General features: G+C 42.9%; 1 protein-coding gene across 2 annotated transcripts in view; it reads left to right on the forward strand.

Annotated features, from left to right (window-relative positions):
• Positions 1-24,945, forward strand: part of Mcm2 (DNA replication licensing factor Mcm2) — a gene marked incomplete at its 3' end in the record, with an annotated part of 141,245 nt that overhangs the window by 86,686 nt on the left and 29,614 nt on the right. For both annotated transcript variants that reach the window (XM_070084357.1, XM_070084358.1), the window contains 2 exon segments: positions 6,168-6,426; positions 8,853-9,063. In XM_070084357.1, coding sequence (XP_069940458.1) covers positions 6,168-6,426; positions 8,853-9,063 — 470 coding nt within the window.

A 24,945-nucleotide genomic window follows, 5' to 3' on the forward strand; every position in this document is an offset into this window, starting at 1 on the left:
TACCAACCTACTACCTAGGAGTTTAGAAGTATATACGTATAAAAATACACAATATATCTCTCCAAACTGCCAATATCCCAACCCCTCCTTTAGAGTGCAGGCATTGTACTTTCCATTTCCAGGACTCAAGTCCGGTTATATAAAATAACCGGTTTCCCTGAATCCCTTCACTAAATATTACCCTGCTCATACTCCAACAGATCGTCAGGCCCCAAATACCATTTGTCTCCATTCACTCCTCTAACATGCTCACGCACGCTAGCTGGAAGTCCAAACCCCTCACCCACAACACCACCTTTACCCCCTCCCTCCAACCTTTTCGAGGACGACCCCTACCCCGCCTTCCTTCCCCTACAGATTTGTACGCTCTCCATGTCATTCTACTTTGATCCATTCTCTCTAAATGACCAAACCACCTCAACAAACCCTCTTCAGCCCTCTGACTAATACTTCTATTAACTCCACACCTCCTAATTTCCACACTCCAAATTTTCTGCATAATATTTACACCACACATAGCTCTTAGATAGGACATCTCCACTGACTCCAACCACCACCTCGCTACAGCATTTACAACCCAAGCTTCACACCCATATAAGAGTGTTGGTACTACTATACTTTCATACATTTCCTTCTTTGCCTCCATAGATAACATTTTTTGCCTCCACATATACCTCAATGCACCACTCACCTTTTTTCCTTCATCAATTCTATGATTAACCTCATACTTCAGAAATCCATCCGCTGACACGTCAACTCCCAAATATCTGAAAACATTCACTTCTTCTATACCACTCCTCCCCAATTTGATATCCAATTTTTCTTTATCTAAATCATTTGATACTCTCATCACCTTACTCTTTTCTGTGTTCACTTTCAACTTTCTACCTTTACACACATTCCCAAATTCGTCCACTAACCTTTGCAATTTTTCTTTAGAATCTCCCATAAGCACAGTATCATCAGCAAAATGTAACTGTGTCACTTCCCATTTTGTATTTAATTCTCCATAATTTAATCCCACCCCTCTCCCGAACACCCTAGTATTTACTTCTTTTACAACCCCATCTATAAATATATTAAACAACCATGGTGACATTACACATCCCTGTCTTAAGACCTACTTTTACTGGGAAGTTGTCTCCCTCTCTTCTACACACCCTAACCTGAGCCTCACTATCTTCATAAAAACTCTTTACAGCATTTAGTAACTTGCCACCTATTCCATATACTTGCAACATCTGTCTCATTGCTCCCCTATCAACTCTATCATATACCTTTTCTAAATCTATAAATGCAATAAAAACTTCCCTACCTTTATCTAAATACTGCTCACATATATGCTTCAATGTAAACACTTGATCTACACATCCCCTACCCACTCTGAAACCTCCTTGCTCATCCGCAATTCTACATTCTGTCTTGCCTCTAATTCTTTCAATAATAACCCTACTGTACACTTTTCCTGGTATACTCAGTAAACTTATTCCTCTATAATTTTTACAATCTCTTTTGTCCCCCTTCCCTGTATATAAAGGGTCTATTCACACTCTCTGCCAATCCCTAGGTGCCTTCCCCTCTCATACATTTATTAAACAAAAATACCAACCACTCCAACACTATGTCCCCCCTGCTTTTAACATTTCTTTCATGATCCCATCAGTTCCAGCTGCTTTACCCCCTTTCATTCTACGTAATGCCTCACGCACCTCCCCCACACTCACATCCTGCTCTTCTTCACTCCTAAAAGAAGTTATACCTCCCTGGCCAGTGCATGAAATTACCGCCTCCCTTTCTTCGTCGACATTTAAAAGTTCTTCAAAATATTCTCGCCATCCACCCAAAACCTCCATCTCCCCATCTACTAACTCCCCTACTCTGTTTTAAACTGATAAATCCAATTGTTCCCTAGGCTTTCTTAACTTGTTTAACTCACCCCAAAATTTTTTCTTATTTTCATTAAAATTCCTTGACAGTACCCCTCCCACTCTATCATCCACTCTCCTTTTGCACACTCTCACCACTCTCTTCACCTTTCTTTTACTCTCCAGATACTTTACTCTTCTTATAACACTTCTGCTTTGTAAATACCTCTCATAAGCTACCTTTTTCTCTTTTATTACACCCTTTACTTCATCATTCCACCAATCACTCCTCTTTCCTCCTGCACCCACCCTCCTATAACCACAAACTTCTGCCCCACATTCTAATACTGCATTTTTAAAACTATTCCAACCCTCTTCAACCCCCCCCACTACTCATACCTGCACCAGCCCACCTTTCTGCCAATAGTTGCTTATATTTCACCCGAACTTCCTCCTCCCTTAGTTTATACACTTTCACCTCCCTCTTACTTGTTGTTGCTATTTTCCTCTTATCCTGGTCTCAGACCGGGCCGCGGGGGCGTTGACCCCCGGAACTCTCTCCAGGTAAACTCCAGGTATCCCATCTACCTCTTACTCTAACTGTAGCTACAACTAGATAATGACCTGATATATCAGTTGCCCCTCTATAAACGTGTACATCCTGGAGCCTACCCATCAACCTTTCATCCACCAAGACATAATCTAACAAACTACTTTCATTACGTGCTACATCATACCTTGTATATTTATTTATCCTCTTTTTCATAAAATATGTATTACTTATTACCAAACCTCTTTCTACACATAGCTCAATTAAAGGCTTCCCATTTTCATTTACCCCTGGCACCCCAAATTTACCTGCTACTCCCTCCACAACATTTTTACCCACTTTAACATTAAAAATCCCCAACCACAAGTACTCTCACGTACTCAAAACTCCCCATGCAATTACTCAACATTTCCCAAAATCAATCTCTCTCCTCTATACTTCTCTCTTCCCCAGGTGCATATACGCTTACTATAACCCACTTCTCACATCCAACCTTTATTTTACTCCACGTAATCCTTGAATTAATACATTTATAGTCCCTCTTTTCCTGCCATAGCTTATCCTTCAACATTATTGCTACTCCTTCTTTAGCTCTAACTCTATTAGAAACCCCTGACTTAATCCCATTTATTCCTCTCCACTGAAACTCTCCCACCTCTTTCAGCTTTATTTCACTTAAAGGCAGGATGTCCAGCTTCTTCTCATTCATTACATCCACAATCATCTCTTTCTTATCATTCGCACAACATCCTCGCGCATTCAGACTTCCCGCTTTGACAGTTTTCTTCTTATTCTTTTTAGTAATTATTACAGGAAAAGGGGTTACTAGCCCATTGTTCCTGGCATTTTAGTCGACTTTAACTACATGCATTACACGCAAACATAAGCCCTCCACTCAAACTTCTCCTCACCAACCTTAACAGGACACACGACCATAACACTAAGACACAGATCTCTTTTTGATGTACCCCGTGTCCATATCACACTGTGTAAAAACTCTATGCACATCAAGGGCCCCAAAATTTGGAATTCATTACCAGAAAATACTAAAGTAACCTGGTCTGAAAATCAATTTAAGACTCTTCTGAAAAAAAAAAACACTCTCTCTGGACTAAATAATCAATACTCGGTATTTAACTTTACCAATAAATCTTCCGTTTACTTAAATCTTAAAACTTCAAGACAACTAATAGCAAATTGATCATCTTGTTATGCCACAGATATATCAGATCACTTTTTAGTTGTAGCTACACTGAGAGTAAAAGGTAGATGGGATACAAGGAGAATAGAAGGGCCAGGTAAGAGAGAGGTGAAGGTTTATAAACTAAAAGAGGAGGCAGTTAGGGTAAGATATAAACAACTATTGGAGGATAGATGGGCAAATGAGAGCATAGGCAATGGGGTCGAAGAGGTATGGGGTAGGTTTAAAAATGTAGTGTTAGTTTTCAGCAGAAGTTTGTGGTTACAGGAAAGTGGGTGCGGGAGGGAAGAGGAGCGATTGATGGAATGATGATGTAAAGAGAGTAGTAAGGGAGAAAAAGTTAGCATATGAGAAGTTTTTACAAAGTAGAAATGATGCAAGGAGGGAAGAGTATAGGGAGAAAAAGAGAGAGGTTAATAGAGTGGTGAAGCAATGTAAAAAGAGAGCAAATGAGAGAGTGCGTGAGTTATCAACAAATTTTGTTGAAAATAAGAAAAAGTTTTGGAGTGAGATTAACAAGTTAAGAAATCCTAGAGAACAAATGGATTTGTCAGTTAAAAATAGGAGAGGAGAGTTATTAAATGGGGAGTTAGAGGTATTGGGAAGATGGAGGGAATATTTTGAGGAATTGCTGAATGTTGATGAAGATAGGGAAGCTGTGATTTCGTGTATAGGGCAAGGAGGAATAACATCTTGTAGGAGTGAGGAAGAGCCAGTTGTGAGTGTGGGGGAAGTTCGTGAGGCAGTAGGCAAAATGAAAGGGGGTAAGGCAGCTGGGATTGATGGGATAAAGATAGAAATGTTAAAAGCAGGTAGGGATATAGTTTTGGAGTGGTTGGTGCTATTATTTAATAAATGTATGGAAGACGGTAAGGTACCTAGGAATTGGCAGAGAGCATGCATAGTTCCTTTGTATAAAGGCAAAGGGGACAAAAGAGAGTGCAAAAATTATAGGGGGATAAGTCTGTTGAGTATACCTGGTAAAGTGTATGGTAGAGTTATTATTGAAAGAATTAAGAGCAAGACAGAGAATAGGATAGCAGATGAACAAAGAGGCTTTAGGAAAGATAGCGGGTGTGTGGACCAGGTGTTTACAGTGAAACGTATAAGTGAACAATATTTAGATAAGGCTAAAGAGGTTTTTGTGGCATTTATGGATTTGGAAAAGGCGTATGACAGGGTGGATAGGGGGGGCAATGTGGCAGATGTTGTAGGTGTACGGTGTAGGAGGTAGGTTACTGAAAGCAATGAAGAGTTTTTACGAGGATAGTGAGACCCAAGTTAGAGTATGTAGGAAAGAGGGAGATTATTTCCCAGTAAAAGTAGGCCTTAGATAAGGATGTGTGATGTCACCGTGGTTGTTTAATATATTTATTGATGGGGTTGTAAGAGAAGTAAATGCGAGGGTCTTGGCAAGAGGTGTGGAGTTAAAAGATAAAGAATCACACATAAAATGGGAGGTCACAGTTGCTCTTTGCTGATGACACTGTGCTCTTGGGTGGTTCTGAAGAGAAGTTGCAGAGATTGGTGGATGAATTTGTTAGGGTATGTAAAAGAAGAAAATTAAAAGTGAATACAGGAAAGAGTAAGGTTATGAGGATAACAAAAAGATTAGGTGATGAAAGATTGGATATCAGATTAGAGGGAGACAGTATGGAGGAGGTGAATGTTTTCAGATATTTGGGAGTGGACGTGTCAGCGGATGGGTCTATGAAAGATGAGGTGAATCATAGAATTGATAAGAAAAGGGTGAGCGGTGCACTTAGGAGTCTGTGGAGACAAAGAACTTAGTCCTTGGAAGCAAAGAGGGGAATGTATGAGAGTATAGTTTTACCAACGCTCCTGTATGGGTGTGAAGCATGGGTGATGAATGTTGCAGCAAGGAAAAGGCTGGAGGCAGTGGAGATGTCATGTCTGAGGGCAATGTGTGGTGTGAATATAATGCAGAGAATTCGTAGTTTGGAAGTTAGGAGGAGGTGCGGGATTGCCAAAACTGCTGTCCAGAGGGCTGAGGAAGGGTTGTTGAGGTGGTTCGGACATGTAGAGAGAATGGAGTGAAACAGAATGACTTCAAGAGTGTATCAGTCTGTAGTGGAAGGAAGGCGGGGTAGGGGTCGGCCTAGGAAAGGTTGGAGGGAGGGGGTAAAGGAGGTTTTGTGTGCGAGGGGCTTGGACTTCCAACGGGCATGCGTGAGTGTGTTTGATAGGAGTGAATGGAGACAAGTGGTTTTTAATACTTGACGTGCTGTTAGAGTGTGAGCAAAGTAACATTTATGAAGGGATTCAGGGAAACCAGCAGGCCGGACTTGAATCCTAGAGATGGGAAGTTCAATGCCTGCACTCTGAAGGAGGGGTGTTAATGTTGCAGTTTAAAAACTGTAGTGTAAAGCACCCTTCTGGCAAGACAGTGATGGAGTGAATGATGGTGAAAGTTTTCTTTCTTTTTCGGGCCACCCTGCCTTGGTGGGAATCGGCCAGTGTGTTAATAAATAAAATAATAACTATGTATCATGTCCAAATGAAGTATTGTAACTAAATCATTTCCTGACAGACAACTACATTTGAATCAACTCATTCGCACATCTGGAGTAGTGACATCAACCACTGGCATCCTCCCTCAACTCTCTGTTGTTAAATATGACTGTAACAAATGTTCTTATGTACTGGGACCATTTGTTCAGTCACAGAATTCTGAAGTGAAGCCTGGGTCGTGCCCTGAATGTCAGAGCAAAGGACCTTTTTCAATTAATATGGAACAGACTATCTACCAGAACTACCAGAGAATCACACTTCAGGAGTCACCCGGCAAGGTAGGTCGTCCTCAGTGTCTGGAATCTCCCAGCAAGGTAGGTCATCCTATAACATAGTGTATTATTTATACTATAGTGTACTTCTTACACAAATAACTTGCACATAGGGGGAAGAAAATGATGACTACATTTGTCCGACTCGGACCATTGATGAGTCACACACAATGGTCCAAGTCAGACTGAAATGTCATCAGTTTCTTTCTTCTGTGTGCAGGTTATTTGTGTATTGTTCCAGTCATGGTATTGTGATTGTTTTATTCTTTAGTGTACTTCTTGTCCTTTAACATTGTTTTCATTTTTAAGGTTGTTTTAAATATGTTGCAGAGTTGATGATCTCTGCAACCATTAGCACAAGTGAAAAACCTATGATCGTATTTACCCTATTTGTCAGTTTGTGTTTGCCTGGGTTGAATCCTACCTCCTGTCCCCACCTCTTTAAGTTTCATCATTCAACATTACTGGCTTCTGACCTCTTGAACTCTTTCATATCTATACCACCAAGGCAGGGTGACCCAAAAAGAAAGAAAATCCCCAAAAAAGAAAATACTTTCATCATCATTCAACACTTTCACTACACTCACACATAATCACTGCTTTTGCATAGGTGCCCAGATATAAGAGTTTAGAAGCATATATAAAGATGAACAGTGGTACCCTGGATTTCGTATAGCTCCCAACTTGAACGATTGTGTAAGTGTATTTTTGTAGTGCTTTTGTAAGTGTATTTTTGGGGGTTGGAAACGGCCTAATCTAATTTACATTCATCCTTATGGGAACAAATTCGTTTGGTAACGGCACTCAAACAGCCTTCTGGAACGAATTATTGATGAAATCCGGGATACCACTGTATAACATATCCCTCCAAACTGCCAATATCCCAAAACCCCTCCTTTAAAGTGCAGGCAATGTACTTCCCATTTCCAGTACTCAAGTCCGACTATATGAAAATAACCGGTTTCCCTGAATCCCTTCACTAAATATTACCCTGCTCACACTCCAACAGATTGTCAGGTCCCAAGTACCATTCGTCTCCATTCACTCCTATCTAACACGCTCACGCACCATGGTGACATTACACATCCCTGTCTAATACCTACATTTACCGGGAAGTAATCTACCCCTCTTCTACACACCCTAAACTGCACATCACTATACTCATAAAAACTCTGGTGGCCTGGTGGCTGGGCTCTGGTGGCCTGGTGGTTAACGCTCTCGCTTCACACGGTGAGGGCCTGGGTTCGATTCCCAGCCAGAGTAGAAACATTGGACGTGTTTCTTTCAACCTGTTGTCTATGTTCCCCATCAGTAAAATGGGTACCTGGGTGTTAGTCGACTGGTGTGGGTCGCATCCTGGGACACTGACCTAAGGAGGCCTGGTCACAGACCGGGCCGCGGGGGCGTTGACCCTCGGAACTCTCTCCAGGTAAACTCCAGGTTACCATCTATTCCATATACTTGCAACATCTGCCACATTACTCCACTATCCACTCTATCATATGCCCTTTCTAAATCCATAAACATAATGAAAACTTCCCTACCTTTATCTAAATACTGTTCACATATATGCTTCAATGTAAACACTTGATCTACATATTCCCTACCCACTCCAAAGCCTCCTTGCTCATCCTCTGGTTCTTTCAATAATAGCCCTACAATACACTTTTCCTGGTGTACTCGGTAAACTTCTTTCCCTATAATTTTTACAATCTCTTTTGTCCCCCTTCCCTTTATATAAAGGAGCTATACATGCTCTCTGCCAATCCCTAGGTACCTTCCCCTCTTTCATACATTTATTAAACAAAAATACCAACCACTCTAACACTATATACCCTCCTGCTTTTAACATTTGTCATGATCCCATCAGTTCCAGCTGCTTTACCCCTTTCATTCTACATAATGCCTCATGCACCTCCCCCACACTTACATCCTGCTCTTCTACACTCCTAAAAGATGTTATACCTCCCTGGCCAGTGCATGAAGTTACCACCTCCCTTTCTTCATCGACATTTAAAAGTTCCTCAAAGTATTCCTGCCATCTACCCAATACCTCCATCTCTCCATCTACTAACTCCCCTACTCTGTTTTTAACTGACAAATCCATTCGTTCCCTAGGCTTTCTTAACTTGTTTGTCTCGCTCCTTTTTCACCAAAATTTCTTGACAGTGCCTCTCCCGCTCTATCATCTGCTCTCCTTTTGCACTCTCTCTCTCCACTCTCTTCACCTTTCTTTTACTCTCCATATACTCATATACACAGTGAGGTGTATGTCTTAGTATATATACACTGGAAGTTAACATGAACAGGTGACATTAAGCTATAATGACCCTCATGTAGTAGATAGATTTTAAACTCGACTATCCTAACCTACTACCCAGACCTACATGGATTTACTGCTTACTTTTAATACGATTATGTGTGTTTGCCAGGTTGCAGCTGGTCGTCTCCCTCGTTCTAAGGATGTTATCCTCCTAGGTGACCTATGTGACTCTTGCAAGCCTGGGGATGACATAGAGGTGACTGGAGTGTACACTAATAACTACGATGGGTCACTCAACACAAGTCAGGGATTTCCCGTATTTGCTACCATAATAATGGCCAATCACATTGCCAAGAAGGACAATGCCAATGCTATTAAAGGTTTGTTAAGAGAACAATGCCAGTATTATTAAAAGTTTTAAAGAACAACAATGTCAGTATTATTAAAGGTTTGATTAAGGAAAGTGCTATTTGGGTTAAAGCATCTCCCTCTCAGTGGCAAATATTTTATTTTTCAATGGGGTAATTTTGACTGTATTGACCAGTGATCCCAAAAGCACACTAGTGTAAGAAATTTGTACAAATGTACTGAAAATCATTTGCTTTTCACATTAATTCTTTGACTTTCTATAAGCTTCTTATGGATTTTAACCCTTTCAGGGTTTCCGATGTACAGTGGTCCCTTGATAATTGTACGGCTCAGTAGTCGTAATTTTCGAAAATCATAACATTATTTTCGTCAAAACATTGGCTCACGAATCGTCGTTTGACTCGCAAATAGTTGTTCCTCTGGGACGCGTACACACAGCCCTGAGCCGCCTCACACTCCATTCCCAGCCAGTATGCCACTGTTTATCAGTGAGTGAGGATGATCCCACGAGTTCATACAATACAGTTCATAATATTCCACTCGTTTTAGTGTTTGCAATTGCTAAATAAGTCACCATGGCTCCAAAGAAAGCTTCTAGTGCCAGCCCTTTGGTAAAGAATATGAGAAACACATAATTTAAGAAAAAAATTGTAGAAAAATATGAAGGTGGTGGTGGAAGAGTGGAAGCAGTGATAGTGGTAGAGGGTGATAGTGATGGTGGTAGAGGGTGGTGGTGGTGGTGGTAGAGGGTAGTATGATGGTAGTGGTTGTGATGGTGGTGGTAGAGGGTGCCTTCTTCAGTGATTTCAGCATTCTACCAACTCCTCCAATGTTCTTCTTTCAACGTACCATTCGTATCCCACCCAGGTAGGGTGGCCCAAAAGGAAAAAGAAAAGTTTCTCCTTTTAAATTTAGTAATATATACAGGAGAAGGGGTTACTAGCCCCTTGCTTCCGGCATTTTAGTCACTTTTTACAACACGCATGACTTACGGAGGAAGAATCCTCCAATGTTGTTGGAGTTATATAGGGCTACAGAAAACACTGCCGCTTCAGCTGCTGCTTCACCACCATTATGGACGGCTTACTCTGTGGCCCTTATATACCCAACAACAACACAACACAACACCTCTCGTGATATACATAATGACTTATTTTATTCATTCTAGAGTATATTCCATGTTTCTATGTTATTAATATTGCTTATTATGTCATATTAGTTGAATTGTGTTAGTTAAATAAGCCGTAGAGTTGATAGTGTCATATTCTCCAACAATAAACTTGCCATCCCTCCCTCACACAAACAAGTCTTCAATAAAGGTAAGTGTGATGTTAAATAAGAACATAAGAACTTAAGAAAGGAGGAACACTGCAACATGCTTGCTGGCCCATACTAGGCAGGTCCTTCACAAAACCAACCCACTAACAGAACAAATGCTATCCAAGCAATAAGCTCAGGTGCAAGTCCGACTCAAATCCAACCCCTCTCACTCGTGTATTTATCCAACCTATATTTGAAACTACTCAAGCCATAGCTTTTAGAACATAAGAACATAAGACATAAATAAGATTCCAAGGACATAAATGAGATTCCAGAAATTAACAGTTATTCAGTTCCTGATGAATTCAAATTAACTAATATTACTGTTACGAGGGACATGGTTATCAAACAGATAGACAAACTGAAGCAGTTGTGATAGTGGTTGATGGTGGTAGTGATGGTGGTAGAAGGTAGTTGTTAAATTAGACACATGTGCAACTCTTGGGTATCTTTATTGAGGAAACATTTCGCCACACAGTGGCTTCATCAGTCCATCATCAGTGGTGAAACGTTTCCTCAATAAAGATACCCAAGAGTTGCACATGTGTCTAATTTAACAACGTGTCGGTTCTTTGAACCATTCTTCTACAAACGTAGAAGGTAGTAGTGATGGTGGTAACAGTTGTAATAGTGGTAGAAGGTCATAGTGATGGTGGTAGAGGGTTCCTTCTTTAGTGATTCAGCGATTCTACCAACTCCTCCAATGTTGTTGGAGTTATGTAGGGCTACAGAAAACACCGCCGCCTCAGCTGCTGCTTCACCACCATTATGGACGGCTTACTCTCAGTGGCCCTTGTATACCCAACAACACAACACAACACAACACCTCTCGTGACATACGTAATGACTTATTTTATTCATTCTAGAGTATATTCCATGTTTCTGTGTTATTAATATTTTATTCATTCTAGAGTATATTCCATGTTTCTGTGTTATTAATATTGTTTATTATGTCATATTAGTTGAATTGTGATAAATAAATAAGCCGTAGAGTTGATATTAGTGTCATATTCTCCAACAATAAACTTGCCATCCCTCCCTCACACAAGTCTTCAATAAGAACATAAGAAGGGAGGAACACTGCAGTAGGCCTGTTGGCCCATACTAGGCAGGTCCTTTACAATCCTTTCCACTAAGAACATAACAATGGAAGAACACTGCAGGTCTACTGGCCCATACAAGGCAGGTCCTTATCAAAATGACCTCTACCCAAAGCTACCCAAGAATTTACTCCCGTACTCAATGACACAAATCAAACTTAGCTCCTCCCACTCATATATTTGTCCAATCTCTTCTTAAGGCTACCCAAGATCACCCTACTGGTAAGTGTGATGTTAAATAAGAACATAAGAACTTAAGAAAGTAGGAACACTGCAACATGCTTGCTGGCCCATACTAGGCAGGTCCTTCACAAAACCAACCCACTAACAGAACAAATGCTATCCAAGCAATAAGCTCAGGTGCAAGTCTGACTCAAATCCAACCCCTCTCACTCATGTATTTATCCAACCTAAATTTGAAACTACCCAATGTTTTAGCTTCGATCACCCTACTAGGCAGACCGTTCCACTCATCAACTACCCCTATTACCAATGTTCATTTATACATTTTATTAGTGCTTTACATTTATTTGGTATTTTTTTCTGCATGTAAATCTATATTTATGCTAGGGAAGTGGCTAGGGAAGTGACCCCTGAAGTGACCTAGAGTCCTTATGGAGGAGGATTCCCCTTCCAAACAATACTCTCTCTTCCCTCTCTCCTCCTCCCTGTCTTCCATCCATCAACAACAGCCTTCAATAAAGGTAACTGTCATGTTGAATGTTCATTCTTTTGTGCATGTAAATCTATCTTTTAGGTTGATACTTCTGGGTGTCTGGAACGAATTAATTGGATTTACATTATTTCTTATGGGGAAAATTGATTGGAAAATCGTCTATTTCGATAATAGTCCCACTTCCAGGAACGGATTAAGGACGATAATTGAGGGACCACTGTAGTTAGTTGTCGAGGTGGATCAGGGAGATAAGATGTTTTCTAACTGTAGTTTTGAAAGTGATGAATGTGTCTGCAGTTCTAGAGTTTTCAGGTAGGGTGTTCCAGATTTTAGGTCCTTTGAAATACATTGAATTTTTGTAAAGGTTTAGTCGAACTCGGGGAATGTCAGAGATGTTTGTGTCTGGTGTTATGCCTGTGGATCCTGTCACAACTATCAAGAAAGTGTTTTAGGTCAAGGTTAATTTTGGAATTTAAGGTCCTGTTCTTATGATAAAGCTCATGGAGCAGAGAGAGAGTGGACCTAGTGGCAACTAGTGAAAAGTAGGGGCCAGGAGCTGTGAATTGACCCCTGCAACCACAAATAGGTGAATACTGTGCCAGCAGTAACATGTAATGAACAGTGTGTGCAAACAATAGCATTATACGATGAGTTGTGTGTGCGAACAACTTTACATAATGAACAGCGTGCAAACAATAATTTGCAATGAACACTGTGCAACCAATGGGCTGATGCTCCACACACCTCAAAATAGGCCAAACAATTTTTTTTTTGCCAAGTGGCAGATCAACCAGGCTACGATGGATATGTGGGTCAGTGGGCCACCAGCAGCAACAGCCTGGTTGACCAGGCTAGCACTAGACCAGCCTGAACTATGGCTGGGCTCCGGGAGGTAGGAAGAGTCTTGCAACTCATCAAAGGTAAAATTATATTGATTATTGTGAATAACGTATACATGTAGGCTCGATTCTTGCAAATGTTGAATACTTTGGAGTGGTCACACTATCCGGATTTGCATTTTCTGAATTGATTTGCCACACTTATTGACTTGACTGAATGACTTAAAGTTGGACTTTTTCACTGAAGAGGACCTTGAAATGGTGTCAGGAGCAGCTAATGCATTACCATCAATTGTATAATGTACTGCAGGGTAAAATAGAACAGAAATCCATTACAGAATTTATGCACACTCCAGTACAACCATCAACTTCAGTACCAGAACCTCTACCATCCACCTCAGCCCAGTAGGACCACAACATAACTCTACACTCTCTTCACAATCATCCACAAACACCAGCACCCACAATTTAAGAAATACTATTATTTCTGATGCTGTTATAGTCGTAAGCAGTAAAAACAACATAATACATCACGACAATGAAATACAATTATATATTCACTTTTACTTTTGTAAGGTATGGAGGTCTAAAAAAAAGTTGTTTGAGGGGAAAGCTCGCATCCTGAATTTTTGCTCGTATCCAGAAACAAAAAATCGACCAAGCAACTGCTCATATCCTGAAAAACCCATATGGTGGGGCACTTGTAAGCTGAGGTTCCACTGTAATTTGAATTGATTTGAATTTACACTATTTGAAGGTAGTATATCAGAGGAAAGGTAGGACTTTTTACCAAGTACCTTTATACCTTCAATGTGCCTTTGATGGGTTTACAGAGATTACCTTTCCCTATAGCCCAGCCCTGGGCATGCCTTGGGCCAGGCTGGTTTGGTGCTGGCTCGATCAACCGGGCTTTTGCTGATGGTGGCCCACTGCTCCATATATTCATCACAGCCCAGTTGATCTGCCACTTGGTAAAAAAAAAAAATGGTGTATTTTGAGGTGTGGAGCATCAGCCTGTTATTTGCATAGTGTTTATTATGTGTTATTGTTTGCACACTGTTATTTACATATTATTGTTTGCTTGCTGTGTTCAAACCATAATGTTATTAGGTAAAAAGACACAAATGCAACTAATGTGACATTTTATTGTGGCAAAGTTTTGCTCTCCAGGAGCTTTGTCAAACTGTTACAAACAATACATGGACACTGTGTTTGTGTATTGGACACAGTCATTCAGACACTCAGGCTGCAGCCTGAGTGTCAAGAATGGCTCAAATGGAGTTGAAAGACTCACTGTGCCCTTGTCACAGTTTTGCCCCCACCATAGGGCTGTAAATGGTACTAAACCTGACATGAATGCTCACCATGCCCCTGCCATAGGGCTGTAAACAGTCCATCACTTGTACGCACTCTGACGCTCCTTTGGGAGTCACTGCCAGGGTCACCACATAGAGAAGACTCGGCCAGGACCTGTCCTGGCAAACCTTCGTGAACACGAACAGTGGTATTCAATTATACTCATTGTTCATTTGAATTATTCAGACTACCTACAATAAATGTATTCACGCTATAAGTTAAGGATGAAAATATTTTACGTAATGTGTGTATTGTACAGTGGTACCTCGGTATACGTCCACTCTGGAATAAGTCCAACTTGATATACGTCCTGTTCGGATGTGAAAATTTTTGCTTGGTATACGACCTTTGTTTGGAATACAACTCGTGTGCTAGAACTTGTATGAGTCAAAATGAGTCACAACACCGCTCACTACCCTCGTTTACCTCTCTCTCGAGACAAAGCCACGACTGCCCGCTAGTGTCAGTACACCTGTTGCTACCATTCAGAACGACCCGCGCTGTAACTCTGAATTTTCACGCGATTTTTTTTTTTCATATAAATTTTTAGTAAATTCATTAACCATGAGTTCTAAGAAAGTTAATGAGAAGAACCAAGCAATGAAGAAAATAGTTAGGATCACCATGGAGGTGAAAAAAGAGATTGTTGAAAAGTATGAAGGTGGCTTGTTGAAAAGTATGAAGGTGACTGACCACTGAGGAGCTGCAGGAATTTGGAGAAGCACAAGACTAAGATGGATGCACTCTCTTCAAGCTCGGAAGAGGAGATAGAGGAAGCCCCTACTTCATTAGTCAAGGAAATCTTTGCCAGATGGATGGACATCAAAAACTTTGCACAGAAGTACCACTCCAACAAAGCCCAAACAAGCCGTAATAGCATTGTCTAGAATGACCAGACACTGTCACATTTCCGAAACATCCTGAAGAGAAGGCAGAAGCAAAGTTCTTTGGACAGATTTTTAGTAAAAGTCAAACCTGGTGAGCTTTACCCAGGTCCAAATAGGGAAATGAAACAGAAAAGAGAAGGGGACTCTCCTTCCAAACATTTCCTTCTCCTCCCTTCTCAGCATTATCCTAGTAGGCACTTGACTCTTTTCAGCAAAGTAAAGTGAGGTTAAATTTGCAGTTATTTCATGTAATTCTTTTGTATTTATATATGTATTTTAGTATTAAGCAGTGTTTAAATTACATAGTATTAAGCAGTGTTTAAATTATTTTATACAACCCCATCAATGTGTAATATGCCAATAACAATAGGATTTTTTTTTCCATGGGAACAGATTAATCGTTTTCCCTGTATTTCTTACGGGAAAATTTGTTTGGTATACATCGTGTTTGGTGGAAGTCCAAGGTCCTGAAATGGATTAAGGACATGCACCGAGGTACCACTGTACAGTGGACCCTCGTTTTTCGTAATTAATCCGTTCCAGAGAGTGTGACTATTATTGAAATTGACGATTTGCGAATCCATTTTCCCCTTAAGAAATAATGTAAATCTAATTAATTCGTTCCAGACACCCAGAAGTTCGACAAAAAAAATTTTTTTTACCTTAAAGATAGATTTACATGCACAAAAGAATGGACATTCAACATGACAGTTACCTTTATTGAAGGCTGTTGTTGATGGATGGAAGACAGGGAGGAGGAGAGAGGGAAGAGAGGTTATTGTTTGGAAGGGGAATCCTCCTCCATAAGGACTCTAGGTCACTCCACGGGTCACTTCCCTAGCTTAAATATAGATTTACATGCAGAAAAGAATGCCAAATAAATGTAATGCACTAATAAAATGTATTTATTTATTTTATTTATTTATTTATTTAAAAATTTGAGCACACATACAGAGGTACAACAAATACAGGTAAGAGCAGTATGCCAAAGCCACTTATACTATGCATAGCATTACGGGCTGGCTTAAAATTAACTTAAGATTAACTAAGCAATGATGAAATCAGTGATAAAACATTAATGTAAACAGGTTACTATAAAGCACAAGTGAGTATTACAAAGACAGGTCATATGGTTGTATGCATTGTTGTACATTCAGTAGAATGGAGTATTCTGAACATTTAACATCACACTTACCTTTATTGAAGACTCTTGTTGGTGTATGGCAAATAGGGCAGAGGGAGGGGAGGCGAGTTTATTGTTGGAGAATACGACACTAATATCAACTCTACGGCTTATTTATGTATCACAATTCAACTAATTTGACATATTAATCAATATTAATATCATAAAAACATGGAATATACTCTAGAATGAATAAAATAAGTCATTATGAATGTCACAAGAGGTGTTCTGTTTTTATTGTTGGGTGTATAAGGGCCACTGAGAGCATAGGCCATCCATAATGGTGGTGAAGCAGCAGTTGAGGTGGCGGTGTTTTCTGTAGCCCTATATAACACCAACAACATTGCAGGAGTTAATAGTCACTGATGAAGGCACCCTCTACTACCATCACTACCACCCTCTACTACCATCACTACCACCCTCTACCACCATCACTACCACCCTCTACCACCATCACTACCACCCTCTACCACCATCACTACCACCCTCTACCACCATCACTACCACCCTCTACCACCCTCTACCACCATCACTACCACCCTCTACCACCATCACTACCACCCTCTACCACCATCACTACCACCCTCTACCACCATCACTACCACCCTCTACCACCATCACTACCACCCTCTACCACCATCACTACCACCCTCTACCACCATCACTACCACCCTCTACCACCATCACTACCACCCTCTACCACCATCACTACCACCCTCTACCACCATCACTACCACCCTCTACCACCATCACTACCACCCTCTACCACCATCACTACCACCCTCTACCACCATCACTACCACCCTCTACCATCACTACCACCCTCTACCACCATCACTACCACCCTCTACCACCATCACTACCACCCTCTACCACCATCACTACCACCCTCTACCACCATCACTACCACCCTCTACCACCATCACTACCACCCTCTACTACCATCACTACCACCCTCTACTACCATCACTACCACCCTCTACTACCATCACTACCACCCTCTACTACCATCACTACCACCCTCTACCACCATCACTACCACCCTCTACCACCATCACTACCACCCTCTACCACCATCACTACCACCCTCTACCACCATCACTACCACCCTCTACCATCACTACCACCCTCTACCACCATCACTACCACCCTCTACCACCATCACTACCACCCTCTACCACCATCACTACCACCCTCTACTACCATCACTACCACCCTCTACTACCATCACTACCACCCTCTACTACCATCACTACCACCCTCTACCACCATCACTACCACCCTCTACCACCATCACTACCACCCTCTACCACCATCACTACCACCCTCTACCACCATCACTACCACCCTCTACCACCATCACTACCACCCTCTACCACCATCACTACCACCCTCTACCACCATCACTACCACCCTCTACCACCATCACTACCACCCTCTACCACCATCACTACCACCCTCTACCACCATCACTACCACCCTCTACCACCATCACTACCACCCTCTACCACCATCACTACCACCCTCTACCACCATCACTACCACCCTCTACTACCATCACTACCACCCTCTACTACCATCACTACCACCCTCTACTACCATCACTACCACCCTCTACTACCATCACTACCACCCTCTTACCACCATCACAACCACCCACTACCACCCTCTACCCCTCTACCACCATCACTACCACATCACTCACTACCACCATCACTACCACCCTCTACCACCATCACTACCACCCTCTACCACCATCACTACCACCCTCTACCACCATCACTACCACCCTCTACCACCATCACTACCACCCTCTACCACCATCACTACCACCCTCTACCACCATCACTACCACCCTCTACCACCATCACTACCACCCTCTACCACCATCACTACCACCCTCTACCACCATCACTACCACCCTCTACCACCATCACTACCACCCTCTACCACCATCACTACCACCCTCTACTACCATCACTACCACCCTCTTACCACCATCACTACCACCCTCTACCACCCTCTACCACCATCACTACCACCATCACTACCACCCTCTACCACCATCACTACCACCCTCTACCACCATCACTACCACCCTCTACCACCATCACTACCACCCTCTACCACCATCACTACCACCCTCTACCACCATCACTACCACCCTCTACCACCATCACTACCACCCTCTACCACCATCACTACCACCATCACTACCACCCTCTACCACCATCACTACCACCCTCTACCACCATCACTACCACCCTCTACCACCATCACTACCACCCTCTACCACCATCACTACCACCCTCTTCCACCATCACTACCACCCTCTACCACCATCACTACCACCATCACTACCACCCTCTACCACCATCACTACCACCCTCTACCACCATCACTACCACCCTCTACCACCATCACTTTTGTATTTTTCTACAAACTTTTTCTTAAATTATATATGTTTCTCACATTCTTTACTAAAGGGCTGGCACTAGAAGCTTTCTTCTTAGCCATGGTGACTTATTTAGCAGTTGCAAGCACTAAAACGAATGTAATATTATGAAATGTATCGTATGAACTCGTGGGATCATCCTCACTCACTGATAAACAATGGCAGTCTTGCAGGGAATGGAGTGTGAGGTGGCTCGGGGCCGTGTGTACATGTCCCAGACAAACGACGATTTGTGAGCCAATGTTTTGATGAAAAAACATTACGATTTTCGAAAATTACAACTTTCGAGCCTTACGAAAAACGAGGGTCCACTGTACAGTGGACCCCCACCTAACTAACACATTGCTTAACATTAATTCCACCATATGAAGCATTTGAACACAAAAATTTTGCCTGGCCTTACGATAAAAAACTCGCCCAACGTGATTCCTCCCAAATCTGTCCATCCAGCCTGAGCGCCTCAGCTGCCCTGCTGAAAATCAGAATGCAGATGTAATATACACAGACTTTGCAAAAGCATTTGACAAATGCGATCATGGCGTAATAGCCCACAAAATACGTGCTGAAGCTATAACTGGGAAAGTGGGGAGATGGATCTTCAACTTCCTAACAAATCGAACACAAAGAGTAGTGGTCAACAGAGTTAAATCGGAGGCTGCCATAGTGAAGAGCTCTGTTCCACAAGGCACTGTACTTGCCACCATCTTATTCCTCATCCTCATATCAGACATAGACAGAGATATACACCACAGCACCGTATCATCCTTTGCGGATGATACTAGGATCTGCATGAGGGTGTCATCTGCTGAGGACGCGGTTAACCTCCAAGATATAAACAAAGTTTTCCAGTGGGCAACGGAAAACAATATGATGCTCAATGAGGACAAATTCCAACTACTCTGTTATGGGAAACTGGAGGAGATAATAACTAGACCAGAGTATACTACAAACTCTGGCCATGCAATAGAGTGGAAAAATAATGTAAGGGACCTGGGAGTAGTAATGTCTGAGGATCTCACTTTCAAGGATCACAACAGTGCCACGATCACAAGTGCAAAGAAAATGATAGGATGGATAATGAGAATGTTCAAAACAAGAGATGCCATGCCAATGATGATCCTTTTCAAATCACTTGTTCTCTCTAGGCTGGAATACTGTTGTACATTAACATCTCCATTCAAAGCAGGTGAAATTGCAGATCTTGAGTGTACAGAGATCCTTTACTGCACGTATAAGTTCTGTCAAGCACCTTAACTACTGGGAACGCTTGGAAGCACTTGACTTGTACTCGTTGGAACGCAGGAGGGAGAGATATATCATAATCTACACTTGGAAAATCCTGGAAGGAATGGTCCCAAATCTGCACACACAAATCGCTCCCTACGAAAGTAAAAGTCTGGGCAGGCGATGCAAAATGCCCCCAATTAAAAGTAGGGGCACCATTGGTACACTAAGAGAAAACACCGTAAGTGTCCGGGGCCCAAGACTGTTCAACAGCCTCCCATCAAGCATTAGGGGAATTACCAATAAACCCCTGGCTGCCTTCAAGAGAGAGCTGGACAGATACCTAAAGTCAGTGCTGGATCAGCCGGGCTGTGGCTCGTACGTTGGACTGCGTTCGGCCAGCAATAACAGCCTGGTTGATCAGGCCCTAATCCACCGGCAGGCCTGGTCATGAACCGGGCCGCGGGGGTGTTGATCCCCAGAATAACCTCCAGGTAAGCCAGGGTGGCCGGTTGCATGTATACATTCGATACATTTTGTATTGTATTCCATTGTTTATAGTGCTTGTAACTGTTAAATAAGCCACCATGGGCCCAAAGAAAGCTTCTAGTGCCAACCCTGTGGTAAAAAGGGTGAGAAATACTATCGAAATAATACTATTGCACCACGGTCAGCTGCTGCTGCACCACGGTCAGCTGCTGCTGTACCATGGTCAGCTGTTGCTGCACAACGGTCAGCTGCTGCTGTACCACGGTCAGCTGCTGCTGCACCACGGTCAGCTGCTGCTGCACCACGGTCAACTGCTGCTGCACCACGGTCAGCTGCTGCTGCACCACGGTCAGCTGCTGCTGCACCACGGTCAGCAGCTGCTGCACCACGGTCAGCTGCTGCTGCACCACGGTCAGCTGCTGCTGCACCACGGTCAGCTGCTGCTGCACCACGGTCAGCTGCTGCTGCACCACGGTCAGCTGCTGCTGCACCACGGTCAGCTGCTGCTGCACCACGGTCAGCTGCTGCTTAACCACGGTCAGCTGCTGCTTAACCACGGTCAGCTGCTTCTTAACCACGGTCAGCTGCTGCTTAACCACGGTCAGCTGCTTCTTAACCACGGTCAGCTGCTGCTTAACCACGGTCAGCTGCTGCTGCTGCTGCACCAAAGTCAGCTGTTGCTGCACCACTGTCAGCTGCTGCTGCACCACGGTCAGCTGCTGCTGCACCACGGTCAGCTGTTGCTGCAGCACGGTCAGCTGCTGCTTAACCACGGTCAGCTGCTGCTTAACCACGGTCAGCTGCTGCTTAACCACGGTCAGCTGCTGCTTAACCACGGTCAGCTGCTGCTTAACCACGGTCAGCTGCTGCTTAACCACGGTCAGCTGCTGCTTAACCACGGTCAGCTGCTGCTTAACCACGGTCAGCTGCTGCTTAACCACGGTCAGCTGCTGCTTAACCACGGTCAGCTGCTGCTTAACCACGGTCAGCTGCTGCTTAACCACGGTCAGCTGCTGCTTAACCACGGTCAGCTGCTGCTTAACCACCAGCTGCTGCTTCAGCTGCTGCTTAACCACGGTCAGCTGCTGCTTAACCACTGTCAGCTGCTGCTTAACCACGGTCAGCTGCTGCTTAACCACGGTCAGCTGCTGCTTAACCACGGTCAGCTGCTGCTTAACCACGGTCAGCTGCTGCTTAACCACGGTCAGCTGCTGCTTAACCACGGTCAGCTGCTGCTTAACCACGGTCAGCTGCTGCTTAACCACGGTCAGCTGCTGCTTAACCACAGTCAGCTGCTGCTTAACCACGGTCAGCTGCTGCTTAACCACGGTCAGCTGCTGCTTAACCACGGTCAGCTGCTGCTTAACCACGGTCAGCTGCTGCTTAACCACGGTCAGCTGCTGCTTAACCACGGTCAGCTGTTGCTGCACCACGGTCAGCTGTTGCTGCACCACGGTCAGCTGCTGCTGCACCACGGTCAGCTGCTGCTGCACCACTGTCAGCTGCTGGTGCACCACGGTCAGCTGCTGCTGCACCACAGTCAGCTGCTGCTGTACCACTGTCAGCTGCTGCTGAACCACTGTCAGCTGCTGCTGAACCACTGTCAGCTGCTGCTGAACCACTGTCAGCTGCTGCTGAACCACTGTCAGCTGCTGCTGCTGAACCACTGTCAGCTGCTGCTGCTGAACCACAGTCAGCTGCTGCTGCTGAACCACAGTCAGCTGCTGCTGCTGAACCACAGTCAGCTGCTGCTGCTGCTGAACCACAGTCAGCTGCTGCTGCTGAACCACAGTCAGCTGCTGCTGCTGAACCACAGTCAGCTGCTGCTGCTGAACCACAGTCAGCTGCTGCTGCTGCACCACCATCAGCTGTTGCTGCACCACCGTCAGCTGTTGCTGCACCACCGTCAGCTGTTGCTGCACCACCATCAGCTGTTGCTCCACAACCATCAGCTGTACTACTTGAAGATGTGGAGAGACTGTTGTTGGTGTGCCTTAACGGGAAACAATTACTGAGAAACAATTAACCCCAGATGGTTAGCCACACAAGAAAACCTAGTGCATCATCGAGGACTGTCTAACTTATTTCCATTGGGGTCCTTAATCTTGTCCCCTAATTAAAATTCAAAGTTTATTCTCTATAAGGATTACAATGCTGAGTTTACAGCATTTGGTTATTGTGTTGTTTACATGTAGTAAAATACTAATTACAGAGGGGGGCCACTAGAACACCTAGCATGGCTAGGCATTTCGGGCAGACTTAGATTAATTCTTAACTTTAAAATATTACAAATTATGAGGTAAGTTGGTATTATGGCTAAGAGACTAAATACTAGTTTGTGAGTTTAGCAATATGAATGCTTTTGTTTTGGCACAATACATAGTTTCAGTATTGGAGTATCACAGGCAAACTTATGACTAGTTAGGATTCATTATTTTAAGATTGAGATTGATATTTCTGTTTATGGTCAAATGGGTGAGTGAGTGTAAGTGTGAACCACCAGGTGGTATTCGTGTAGTTAGTTGACAGGGTGTATCAGGGAGATAAGATGTTTTCTAATGGTAGTTTTGAAGGTGATGAATTTGTCTGCAGTTCTAGAGTTTTCAGGTAGGGTGTTCCAGATTTTAGGGCCTTTGACATACATTGAATTTTTGTAAAGGTTTAGTCGGACACGGGGAATGTCATAGAGATGTTTGTGTCTGGTGTTATGCCTGTGGGTTCTGTCACAACTATCAAGAAAGCATTTTAGGTCAAGGTTAATATTGGAATTTAAGGTCCTGAAGATGTAGATTGCACAGTAGTAAGTGTGGATGTACTGAACAGGGAGTAAGTTTAGATCTATGAAGAGTGGGGGGGGGGTGTGTTGCCAGGGATGGAATTTAGTGATTATTCTTACTGCAGCTTTTTGTTGGATTATTATTGGCTTTAGGTGTGTTGCTGCAGTTGATCCCCAAGCACAAATAGCATAGGTGAGGTATGAATAAATAAGTGAGTGGTATAGTGTGAGAAGGGCATTTTGCGGCATGTAGTATCGTATCTTGGAGAGGATCCCAACCGTTTTGGATACTTTTTTGGTTACGTGTTGGATATGGGTGCTGAAATTCAGGTTGTTGTCGAGGTATAGGCCTAGGAATTTGCCCTCATTATGTCTGGCAATTAGAGTGTTGTCGAACTTAATGTTAATTTGCGCAACTCCTGCTCTGCTACCAAGCATAATGTAGTAGGTTTTGTCAGTGTTAAGCATAAGTTTATTGGCTGTCATCCAAGTAGATATTTTGAACAGCTCCTCGTTAACAATGGTGTTGAAGGTGGCAAGATTAGGGTGAGAGATGACATAAGTCGTGTCGTCAGCAAAGAGAATGGGGTTCAGGTGTTGGGATACGTTTGGAAGATCATTGATGTAAAGGAGGAAGAGCAAAGGATCAAAGACACTTCCCTGCAGAACTCCAGTATCAAGTGGCCATGTTGTTGATGCTGTCTTTAATGGTGACAAGATTTGAAATATGCAAGCGCATGGCCTCTTATACCGTAATGGTCAAGTTTGTGGAGTAGGATGCAGTGGTCTACTGTGTCAAAAGCTTTTCTTTGGTCAATAAAAATTCCTAGTGGATATTCCTTATTTTCCAATGCTGTGTAAAGCAGATCTAGCATTTTTATAATTGCATCATTAGTGCTTTTATTTTTTCTGAATCCAAATTGGCAGGGGTTGAGTATGTTTTGTGCCGTTATAAATGAATATAGTCTCCTGTGCACGAGTTTCTCAAAGATTTTGGATAGCAATGGTAAGTTTGATATTGGCCTATAGTTGTTTAAATCTGTAGGGTCACCACCTTTATGTATTGGTGTAACCCTTGCTGTCTTGAGTAGTTTCGGGAAGGTGCTAGTTTCTAGTGACTTGTTAAAAAGTAATGAAATAGCATGCGAAAGGACATGGGCCGCTCGCTTGTACAATAATGGTAGGACATGAGACAGATTCCCCGAGTTATTTTTAAGTGACTTTATAATCTTGGTGACTTCCGTGGGCTCAGTTGGTACAAGATAGAAGGAATTTGGGAAATTTCCATCTAGATAGTCCCTGGCATGGGCATTGGTATGTGGGATTTTATTGGCGAGATTAGATCCTATGGTTGAGAAGAAGTCGTTTATCTTGTTAGCTGTCAGTGGGATGCAGTGGTGTTTCATTAGGTTTAGTTAGGACAATATTCTTGTTTTTTTTCAGTTTGTGGGTCCCTAGAATCTGAGAGAGTGTTTTCCAGGTCTTTTTTATATCTCCTCTTGTGTCAGTGAATCTGCTGGAGTAGTATAGTTGTTTGGCTTTCTTTATTACTTTGGTGAGAACTGATGAATAGTGTTTAAGAATATCT

The sequence above is a fragment of the Cherax quadricarinatus genome, chromosome 12 (genome assembly GCF_038502225.1).
Source record: "Cherax quadricarinatus isolate ZL_2023a chromosome 12, ASM3850222v1, whole genome shotgun sequence".
NCBI lineage: Eukaryota > Metazoa > Arthropoda > Malacostraca > Decapoda > Parastacidae > Cherax > Cherax quadricarinatus.